General features: G+C 44.6%; 1 protein-coding gene across 3 annotated transcripts in view; it reads left to right on the top strand.

The window, feature by feature from the left end:
- The first annotated feature begins 801 nt into the window (after positions 1–801).
- UBE4A (ubiquitination factor E4A) overlaps positions 802–11,003 on the top strand; it is a 30,901-nt gene continuing 20,699 nt past the window's right edge. The window contains exons 1-6 of one of the 3 annotated variants that reach the window (XM_045283588.1): positions 818–860; positions 951–1,037; positions 6,020–6,151; positions 6,534–6,695; positions 9,906–10,079; positions 10,628–10,740. In XM_045283588.1, coding sequence (XP_045139523.1) covers positions 6,575–6,695; positions 9,906–10,079; positions 10,628–10,740 — 408 coding nt within the window. In that variant the 5' untranslated portion in view covers positions 818–860; positions 951–1,037; positions 6,020–6,151; positions 6,534–6,574. Of the gene's footprint in view, positions 861–950; positions 1,038–6,019; positions 6,152–6,533; positions 6,696–9,905; positions 10,080–10,627; positions 10,741–11,003 lie in introns of all 3 variants that reach the window. The other 2 variants (XM_045283589.1, XM_013007283.2) reach the window with 2 other exon arrangements.

Here is an 11,003-nt window from a genome sequence, read left to right as displayed (position 1 = left end):
CAGGGACTGGTCGCTCCTAACAATACCAGCTTGTAAACTTCCAGAAGACCACACCAGTATGAAACAGCTCTTTTAGAGGGGTGCTTCGAATATGGTAGGCACTCAAATACTTGGATTTTAAAATGAAATACAAAATTCCTATTGCACAACTCCTGAAACGTGTACCATTGCCTTTTCGTACCACCTAACATGGGATCTCGGGTAAGCACTGGACTTCATCGCATTGGTACCAGGCTTTGCTAGTTATGTATCCTGGGGGGCTATCCTGCGCCTGTAAAAATGTCGACTCAGAAACCCTATACAGGGTCGCTATAATTCGCTTTCGATTCGGAATCGACTCGATGGCAGGTTTCGAACCTTCTATGGCGCATAGTCTATATACTCTGAGGACGGATAGCAAACCAAAGAAAACTGAAATGCGTCTTATATTCTATAAATCTACAAGCTATAATCTACAAAAAAGTAGTAGGCGCTGTTTCAAACAGGCCTTAGCTGGTGAGGAAAGAAAAAACCAGGGGTCCACGAATATGGCGTACAGTCCCCGGAACGGTTTGCCCGCACTGTGACTCAAATTGCACGAAACTGCAACTCACCCCACGCCGGAAGCGGATCCCAGGGTCACTTCCGGCTATTTCCGGCCCGCCCCCAGCTGCGCCAACCAAGCTGGCGCGTGCTCCGTGCGGATGTTTGTGCGCCGGCTACCGGTGCGCAACGACAAATCTGCTTCCGGCGCGGGGATGAGATTCCACAAGCGCCGGCCCTCATTGATGGCGTAATTTCCGGTTGCCTCGCTGAGTCGGAAGTGGGATCCCCTTCGGTCGGTGACAGTCGTACCGTCGCTGCTGGCCCTACAGGCTCTGGTAAGAAAGGGAATTGCTTGAGTGGGAAGAGATCGGAGGTCCGCAATGAGTCGCTGTTCCTGTTTCACTCCTATTCGAATGTCTGTCCAGGCCTCTGCACTGTACCGCCTCCAGATTCCTTCTGTGCCTTCCTGACCTGTGACCCTGCTTGCTTAAGGAACTTCGACCCTGTCTGATGTGAGACCCCGAATAGGGCCCCAGTTTCTGGTGTCTGTGTGCACATCCCCTTCCCCCTCTTTGCCAGGCCCCGCGTAGAAATGGCCGGAACCTTGGCCTTGCATTATCTTTGAACTTCCTTTCGCCGGACGGTGAGCCTTCCGGGTGGGCCTCCCTCCCTGTCCTGAATCCTTTATGGAACGTGTAGGGACCAAATATTGAACGTACACAGCAGATAACCAGAGTCCAAAGGAGATGAAATTAAGCACAAATCTGAATAATTTTTAAAAGGATATCAATATGGTTTCAAAACACAGAGAGTATCATCAGTGGCACTGGGTTATAAGTGTAAAATTTGTTGAATTGGAGAATGTCTTGTTGTGTGTATTTCTGCCACAATTAAAAAATAATGATTACACTAATAACCGTGATTACAAGGAATAAAAATATGTTTTAAAATTGATTGTGGTAATGATTGTACAGTTGATTTTGTAATGATTGGACTATTGAATTGTGTGATATGTGGAAGACGGGCCAGTAAAACTGTTTTTAAAGAAATACGCACAAATTTCAAAATAAGTAATCCATTTGAATACATATGGCAAGGTGTTGACATTTGTTTGTTTGTCTTACTAAATAATATTTTTATTGACATACCTTACTCCCTTCAATATATCCCTTCCCTTCCCATGCAGTCTGTTCAATCCCATCACTGATGATTGTATAGCCCCCCAGTCCCGATGGGATTGAACTTCTGATACCTCTTCCCAAAGGTGTTGCCATTTCTTACGGCAAGTGATCAAACCCAAAACACCCAGCAGGCTGCTTCATGGTCTTTTCGCAGTTGGATTTAGAAGGCACTTCTGAAATTGAGTAGGCAAAACCCAGAAACTGATGACTATTCCCCTTAAAACCAGTTTTTTCACTGCCAGAATAAGGATGGGTTTAGTCTAGCTGTCATGGGCTGTTTGGGAGCCCACCCCACCCCCCACCCCCGAGGTAAAATGCAACTCAAGAAGCTATAAGCTCAGTTTTTTACTGGACGAGTTCCATCTAGTTTGAGAAGATTGTTGGGTGGAACATATAACCGAAAACATGTTTTATTTCCATTTTATGTATATATCAACCCACTGGGAAAGAGACATTTATGGAGTATGATTTAATAGAGCTTGACTTTAACAAGTTTATTTTTTGTTTTTCTTTTAAATCTTGGTTTCAGTAAGTATTCCAAATATATCTGTATAAAAAATACATCAAGTCTGATGTTCAAACATTTGTATGTTCATCACTTTAAGAACTGCTAATAGCACTTGAAGGATTAGCAGTCCTATTCATTGGGAGCCTTTGTGGTGTATTGCATTGTGCATTGGGCTGCTAACTATGGTCAGCAGTTCGAATCCACCAGCCTCTTTTCTGGAGACAGATGAAGCTCCCTGCTCCCATAAAGAGTTACAGTCTCAGGACCCTACACGGGCAGTTTTACCCATTGCTAGAGGGTGGTTACGTGTTGTCATCGATTCAGGGACACCAAGTTTGGTTTTGATTGTGGAATACTACTATTCATGAACAAAAACTTGAATCTTGAGAGAGTGAGAGGATTTTTGTAGGACTGTAGATAGACAGCCATTGTAGATACAGATCTCTCTAATGAGTTTATTAGAAACTTGTTTTCAAGCTTCTCACAGTTGGTGATTTAGTGCCCTTCCATGGTCTGAATAAGATAACTCTATCTCTGTGTGACAGTTAAAATAGATGACAAATCCCTGGTGACTTTTTTTTAATTGATATTTCATTTCCTCAGATCTTCCTTTTGGAGGAAGTAGTGTTTCCGTGCCCTCCATTTGTAAGACCATTTACCAGATAGAAACTGGTAGCTCCACAAAGGTTCTTGTCCAGGGATCAGCCTTCCCATTTCCTGTTAAACACTTCTGTGAGCATTTGCTTATTTTCGCCATTTTACTGTGGAAATAGTTTGTGCATGGATTTGGAGTTCTTATGGAAAAGGTGGCCCTAAGGCAAAGGCTCATTTTATTCTTTGCAGCAAAGAAATTTGCTTCCTTTTTCTTATTCTACACATGCTGAAATCTCAGTGAACCACCATGCCTGGCTCTACATGGGCCTCCCACTGCAAGCAACTCAAAACCAGTAGTAAAGCCCATCCCTTGAAGGAGGATCCTGGTGTTGCTGTTAATTACAAGGAGATCCTGTAAGGCTGGATCCGTCAGTAAACGTTACTTATGATTTAATGGTGCTGACGTGTAGTGCCAGGCAGAGAGAAATGGAAAGAGCAATCGGATGTGGATGTGCACTCGGGAGCTTAGGGTCTTCACAAAGCAGATCTGCACTAGGAGTACAATGTAGAACCTTACTAATTCTACTTAAAGATGGAGATAAAATGTAGTGAAAGCTCACTTTATATCCCATGATAGTGTAGTACCGGCAACCCCCAGGTTGTGGACTTACAACTTATCGCCAACCCTCATATAAACTTCAGGTTACAATAACAAACAGGGCACTAATTTTTTATTATGTTAAAGATGTTTTCCTATATCTGGGAAGTGTTTCTTTAATGTTTTTGTGCTTAGAAAGAAAGGTACATTATATAGTAAGACCTCAGGGCATCAGGATTGGAAAGTTTGTTAACATCTGTTAATGTGCAGATGACACAGCTTGTTTGCTGTGAGGACTGAAAGCACTTACTGATGAAAATGAAAACTTGCAGAACAGATTAGAGCTCAATGTAAGGAAAACAACCATCACAACCGGACCAATAGACAGCATCATGATCAATGGAGAAAAGATTGAAATTGTAAAGGACTTCATTTTACTCGGATCCGCAGTCAACACGGAAGCAGCGGTCAAGATATCAAATGCATAGTACATTGTGCAAATCTGTTGCACAAGACTCTTGAAGAGAACTTAGGTACACCCGGCCCAAGCGTGGTATTTTTAGTTGCTTCATATTCATGTGACAGCTGGACAAACAGGATCGGTGCCTTTGAATGAAGGATATTAAAAGTACCAAGGACTGCTGGAAGGACAAACAAGGACGTGTTGGAGAAAGTGCATAAAGATATTCCTTCGAAGTGAAAGTGTCAAGACCCTCGCATATACTTTGGACATGCTATCAGGAAAGTCTAATCCCTGGAAAATAACATCAGACTTGGTAACATAGAGAGTCGTTGGGAAAAAAAATCCTGCATGAGATGGATTGACCCAGTGACCGCAGTGGAGGGTGATCCCAGCCCGGCAGGATTTCGTTCTGGCCTGCGAAGGGTTGCTATGAGTGGGATGACACCGGAAACAAGGCATGCACTTGATGACCTGACATTAGATGCAAATCGTATCTACCTATTTTACCTTAAACTTAGAGACACACTTTTAGGAACAGAACTTGTTTGTAATCAAGGAACTATCTATAGTGAGAAAGGAGCAAACAATGTCATGAAGATGATCCATTTTCTTTCTGCCTCTCTTGATAGTCTAAAGAGCCTTTCTATGTCAAATAATTTGTATTCCCACCCTTCATGTCTGCGTAGGTGGTACAGATGATTACTGCCTTTGTATTTACCTGAACTCTTTAAAGTTGCGTGTTTTTAAAACATTCAAACTTGGAGGCTTATTGGCTCTTATAACTGAACAGCCTCGAGGACTGTCCTTTTCCATCTCAGCTCTGTTTTTGTATCTGTTGGTTTAGTTTTAGGCCAGGCTTTCTCCAAATGCTGCAGAGATGGCAGGTTTATATCTTACTAGCCTGGCAACTCAAGCAGAAAAGCGTTTCTTTTGCTGTAAACTAAGCAAAGGCCTAGAGTAGGTGCTCATTTGGCTCTGATAGGCCTTGCGAAGGTCTTCCCACTTCTGAGTGGGTGGTATACTCCCCTGGGCCTGGTTAGAGCCAGAAACCCCTCCCTGGGGCTAGCAGATGAGATCAGCCTCTTCTAAACAAGTGGACAGTGGAGAGGCTCCCCAAAGGAAAAATGCGGGGTGTCATGGGGAAAAGGGGGGCGTTTTGATCATTTCGCATTCCTCTGGACTTCAGTGTTACAGGATGGGGGTGAACAGTCAATGAGGGAAGTCTTCATATCTCTACCTAAATTAGGGGTGATAGTTAAGCTTATGCAGTGGTTAGATAAGGGTTGTTGCTGATTCCAGTACTGAATGTGCTTTTGTTTTGGGTTCTTTGGGCATTGTGAAGCTCAACTAAAATAAGCAAAAAAGAAAATAGATAGGAGATCTCACAGCCTAATTCTTTGAAGCAGTGTAGTCCCATGCTGGGAGGAGACTAGGCAAGCTGCCTAAGTCATTCCACTTATTAGCCATTAGCTCTTAGGCAGAAAGCAATACAAAGGACCATGAAGCAGCTGGTGGCAGTGCCTCAGAATTGTTGAGAAAGGTGATCATCCCTCTTGCGCTGATCAATAAGAGTACCGATTCTGGCTCATCCTGGCTTTTGTTAACATGACTGTGAAGAAAGAAGCGTCCTTCAATACATAAAGGGCCACTGAGTGTTCTTTTGGGGGTCTCCTTCCATTCCAGCCACACCCTACTCTTCCAAAGAGCTCTGCCCTTGTTGCAGTTCCACGTCCCTTTACACACAATATCCATACCCGTGGCCTCTTCCCAGAATGTGGCCTTAACACTTCTGAGCGGGGAGAACACCTTTCAGGGAGCTCTGCTCACCTACTGTGCAAAGCCTGCTTGGTGTTCGAATGAGGAAGTGTAACCAGAGCACGGCCAATGCCGTTTCAGGCGGCCCCACAAGTACTTTTGAGGTATAACTTCTTCATGTTACACACTGGACCCGACAGTCAGGTTTAGTCTCTCTTCAGTGTCTTAAAAATGAAACTGTGAAAGTTAGAGACAGACTCAAGGAAAGATCACTTAGGTTTTAGTCTGAGAAATATCCATTTTCAGCCTAGTAGTAGAGATAGTTCGGTGTAGTTGAAGAACCCATAATCTAAAGCTCACCTGGCTCCTGTCCTAATTTGCCATTCTGAGTACAGGACAGAGGCTCAATTAGTTTCTGTGTAGCCGCGAGTTCCCAACTCTATCCCTGGGTCATCGAATTCCGAGCAAACGCTGCGTTGCCCTTCCCACGGTCAAGGAGAACGTTCGGCCAGCGTAGAGACTCAACGGTAAGCCAGTAGTTCTTGTTATGTTCATCCAAAAGTGAATTGTCTTCGTCTTCGTTCCTTCTCTGATTTTACCCTACTTTTTAAAAAAGCAGTAGTAATTAGAGATGGCACATGTATACAGTTACCTGTATTCCAGTTGAACATTTTTAGACTTTTTTTATTTAGATAACCCCCCACATTTTTTCCCCAGTTGGCAGGTTTGTGAACATTTTGCCAAAAGCTTCCCTGAGTCTTGAAACAGGGTTGGAAAATCTCCACCCCATCCCCACCCCACAACCCTTTTAAACGTAATGTCTTTGAGAGATGGGAAAGGAAGCAACTGGCCGTGTGACAGCTGTTGTGTTACCTGCCTTTCTGTGTCTAATGCCTGGCTTGTCTCTATCCCCTCCCCCTAGGTCTGGATGGAGGATACTTCAAAGTGAAATGACAGACCAGGAGAATAACAACAACATCTCAAGTAACCCCTTTGCTGCGCTTTTTGGCTCTCTGGCTGATGCCAAACAGTTTGCAGCAATCCAAAAAGAGCAGCTGAAGCAGCAGTCTGGTAAGTGGGGCAGCCAATCGCGGCTGATGAAATGACCTATATTGGTCAAGCTGTGCTTGTTTTAAATTGCCTGGTAAACACTATTTAAGTGAATCTACTTTTTAACATCAAAAATGGAGGTTTACACATGCACAGCAGGTGTGTGTCAAAGAAGGATTATCAAAAGTGTCTCACCTTGTAGACAAATAATGAGGTTTTGTTCCTAAGCGCAGTGCTGTAGAGATCTTCTCAAACAACATAGTTCCATCCCACCGACTGGCCTCCTTTGTGACTCACAGTCATTGGGACAAACTGCTACAAACATGTAATTCTTAGCCCTGGTGCCTAAAACAATTTACCAGTCAGAAAAATGCCTTTCTTAACATGGTACCAAATTTAAGATCAAGTCCAGCTTCCACATCAGAAGACATGTAGACTGGAAAGAAAGACTGTTTCTCAAACTGGAGCTGGTTTCAGATAGTTCTTGGAAAAGGGTGTATTTTCATTCCAGTTTTCCATGTGCTTTTGTAAGCCCCCGCGTGTTCATGTTATAAGGGTAGACGCAAGCTTTCAAACCAGACTTTCTTTTCTTCGCTTCCTTCCAAAAAGAATAAAGTGTGTGATTCTTTTGAACAGTAGGAGCTCTGGTGGGTAAGCACTGGGCTGCGAGCCACATGGTTGGCAGGTGGAGGGCCCCCTCAGTTCCACGAGAGAACGACGGCTTTCCACTCCCAGTGACAGTGGCAGCCTCAGAAACCAGAGGAGGTTGCTGTGAGTCTGCATGCACTTGATGGCCTTGAGTTTGGTTCCCTGGACTTTCTCTTGAGAAAAGGAGAAATGTTCACATTTTCCCTTTCTTCCATGTAGAGCAACCAAAAACACATGGCCAGATGCCTAGCCGAGCTGTGACCTTGATCTCTGATGAGGACTGAATAAAAGGGATAAAGCCAGGACAGATGAACAACAGACAGGATGATGGATGGAGCAAACAAGAAATAATTGAATCCAAGTGCTAACTTCTTACCCTGCTGGAAAGAAGCAGCTCTGGGTCTTTGGCTCTGAATTCACTGACAGATTTTTATGGTACAGGCTCAGACTTGAAACCCCGGATCAGGGGAGTGCAGGAGAGAAATGAGTGAGCAATAGGAAAGCCAAGGGGCTGGGACTGTGCAATTTCCAGGTATGTGGTTGGGGCAAATTTTGCCAGGCATTTTCTTAGCTCCTGTCACCCGGGGTATTTGGAGGAGAACTTGACAGTGGAGGATCAGAATGACAAGAGCACGCGGCCTCCTGGCTGTAACAGGCGTAAGGCTGGCTGGAGTTTCAAGCACTGCAGCCAACAAGCAGTGCGGACATAACAGCTCCGTGCCCTTCTGTTACTCTTTTGGCATCTGGTCATCTTAAGTTTGTTTGCACTGGTTTATTGTGCCACTAGCTCTAACCTGGTTTCCCCTAGCAGTGAGCACTGTGCCAGAACCTTTGGCTTTCCAAATGAAGCTCTACTTTTACTGAATTCACCACACCAAGGCAGCCTTTCCTTCTGCAAGTTTTACCTGCCTGAAAGACTAGCCCTGTCAGTAGAGAAAAGCACATACTGTCTCTTGTGTGGCTTTTAGCGAGTAAAACTACTCTTATTCAGCAGGAGTGCTGTTCAGAGAGGCTCTCTTCCATTGCTTTATGAAAAAAGGGGGTGGAGGAATTATAAGTATTCCCTCATCTGCTGTTAAAAAGTCAACTCACTGCCATCGAGTTAATGCCAACCCATGATGACCTTATAGGACAGGGTAGTTTCCAAGACTGTAACTCTGTTGGAGTAGAAATCCCTATCTTTCTCCTGTGGAGTGGCTAGTGGTTTTGAACTGACTGACCTTGCAGTTAGCAGCCCAATGTGTAACCACTACGCCACAAGGGTGCCTCTATATGCTGGGCGTGTACATTAGAATGCATACCTGGTGGTGCAGTGGGCTAAGCACTTGGCTGCTAGCCACAAGGTCAGTGGTTCAAGCCCACCAGCCAGTGTGACAGAGAAAGGAAAGGCTGACTGGTCCCATAAGGCTTTACCATCATGGAAACCCTAGGAAGCAGTTCTGCTTTGTCCCCAAGGTTTGCTGTGCATGGACACCGACTGAATGTCAGTAGGCTTGGGTTTCTGAGAGTAATTTAGTCATGTGTGTTAACTTTTAAATGCTCCTGCGCTTTAACCCGGCAATTCTGCTTCTATGAATTTCGTCTATCAAATTCATTCTATCACTACAGTGCCCATAAAGAGAGTAACTTATACTCAGTGCAGTAGTGTCCAGAAAAGGAGCCCTGGTCGGGCGCTGGTTAAGCACTTGATCCCAGCAGAGAAGGCTGTGACTGTCGGCTTCCTCGGTGGTTGTCATGCTCTGACCTCTGGGGGCAGCAGTTCAGACTCGCCTCAACAGCAACCGCCTGGGGTTCCCTTTTTCTAAAAGGTCCTCAAACAGTTCCTGGGAAAGATCCCTCTATCTTCATTCCATGATCCGCAAACTTCCTGGACTGGAAACCCCACCACTACCACCACCACCACCACCCGATTGTTCAGAATTATGAAAAAACTTGGAAATAACCCGAATGGTCATCAGTTGATAAATAGCCACAGAATCCCAGTGTGTACAAACAGTGCAGCTATGGAGACTGAGCGGGGCCTGTAAATGACCTGACAGGAAAAGGTGTTCATGCTGATGGTTAAAAAAACATGTTGGGAAGGCAGTGTTATAAGACACACACCCCCGCCCCTTTTTTTTACTCAAACTAAACTAAGAATCCCAGGAATAAGCATTAACAGAGGAATAGGAAAACATGGGATCACTGGCTAGAGTAAGCAGTTGTTAGTAAAGTGCTGGTTCACAGAAGACTGTGCACCGTGTTTTCTCATGTCATTTGCTGTAACAGCAGATGTGTCTTCTCGTAAAACCAGGGGAGAGCCTCATGTTTAAATAGAGTTGTGTTAATCTCTGGGAAATGTGGTCTTCACTGGATTCGGTCGGGAGGGGGACCCTGCTGATGTTGCTGGTAGAGTGTGAGCGAGCGAGCGAATTGTGAGTAGAAGTCCTTGAACGATGCGGTCAGATTGATGGGGCTTCAGAACCGTGCACTTAGAACTTTATTGTCTAGAGAGGTTCAGTAATTAGCCTATGTGGTTTTCGGTCATTCCATTTTCTCTTATAGAAAAGGGTGTGATTTTTAACGGCTTACATTTTCTGACAGATGAAACCCCAGCTAGCCCAGATGACTCAGATAACAGTGTGTCGGAGAGCCTGGATGAATTTGATTACTCGGTGGCTGAGATTAGCCGCTCGTTCCGCTCCCAGCAGGAAATATGCGAACAGCTCAACATCAATCACATGATCCAAAGGATCTTCCTCATCACTCTGGACAACAGTGAGTTACAGATGTGCAGTCGGGTTGTTTATTACTCTGCCTGTCCCTTGGCTTTCCTAAACCCATTGCTTCTAAGAGGCTAAACACAGAGTCCTCCCAGGTTCACAGGGCTTAGGGTCCAGTGAAGCTGTAGCACACCCCAAAGACGGATGTAGGCACCCTTCTAACACTCATTCCCATTCCCGTGACTGGCCCATATCACTACTTGCTTTGAGAACCTTAGAGAGAAATGGGCAGGGTAACCCCTTTTAGCTGGATTAAACAATTGAAGGAAGTCACAAGAGTTACCATACACTCTATGTGCCCTCACCTGCAGTTAATCCCCAGAGTTAGTACTGTTGTCTTATCACTGGGATTTGCTCTTGAATATCACCATGTTAGTTTTGTAACAAAGCTCATATTCTCTGACCCCCCCCCCAAAAAAAAGACTCAAATCTTTTGGTACTCTTTGTATGTAAGGATCATTTTGCATTGCCTGAGAATTTAAGAGTTTAAGAATAAAAGCAAAGCATTATGCTTAACCTACCAGATTAAAAACCATTTCCCAGGTGACCCAAGCTTAAAAAGTGGGAATGGCATCCCCAGCCGTTGTGTGTACTTGGAAGAAATGGCAGTAGACCTGGATGATCAAGACTGGCTTGATATGAACAACATTGAGCAGGTACCATTCTTTCTGTTCCTAACGTGTGCCCTCAGCAGAAGTTGGCCAGGCAGCCAAACTCTGCTCCCCTCACTCCAGCACTCCCTGTATTTACCTCCGTCTCACCCTCCGTCTCACACGCTGTAGTGTTTTCCTTTGGGAGTCTTCTCATCTACCATGGCCACATGCACCTGTTCTTAAGACCCAGTTAAAATGTCATCTTACTTATAAAGCCTTGTCCTGCAGAAATTGTGACTCCCTCCTCTGATTTCCTAATCTTTTGT

This window comes from Echinops telfairi, unplaced genomic scaffold (genome assembly GCF_000313985.2).
Source record: "Echinops telfairi isolate 266 unplaced genomic scaffold, ASM31398v2 ScPeMD7_7463;HRSCAF=8501, whole genome shotgun sequence".
Taxonomy (NCBI): domain Eukaryota; kingdom Metazoa; phylum Chordata; class Mammalia; order Afrosoricida; family Tenrecidae; genus Echinops; species Echinops telfairi.
Note: the sequence above shows the minus strand (reverse complement) of the source record. Positions and strands in the feature narration are given on the sequence as shown.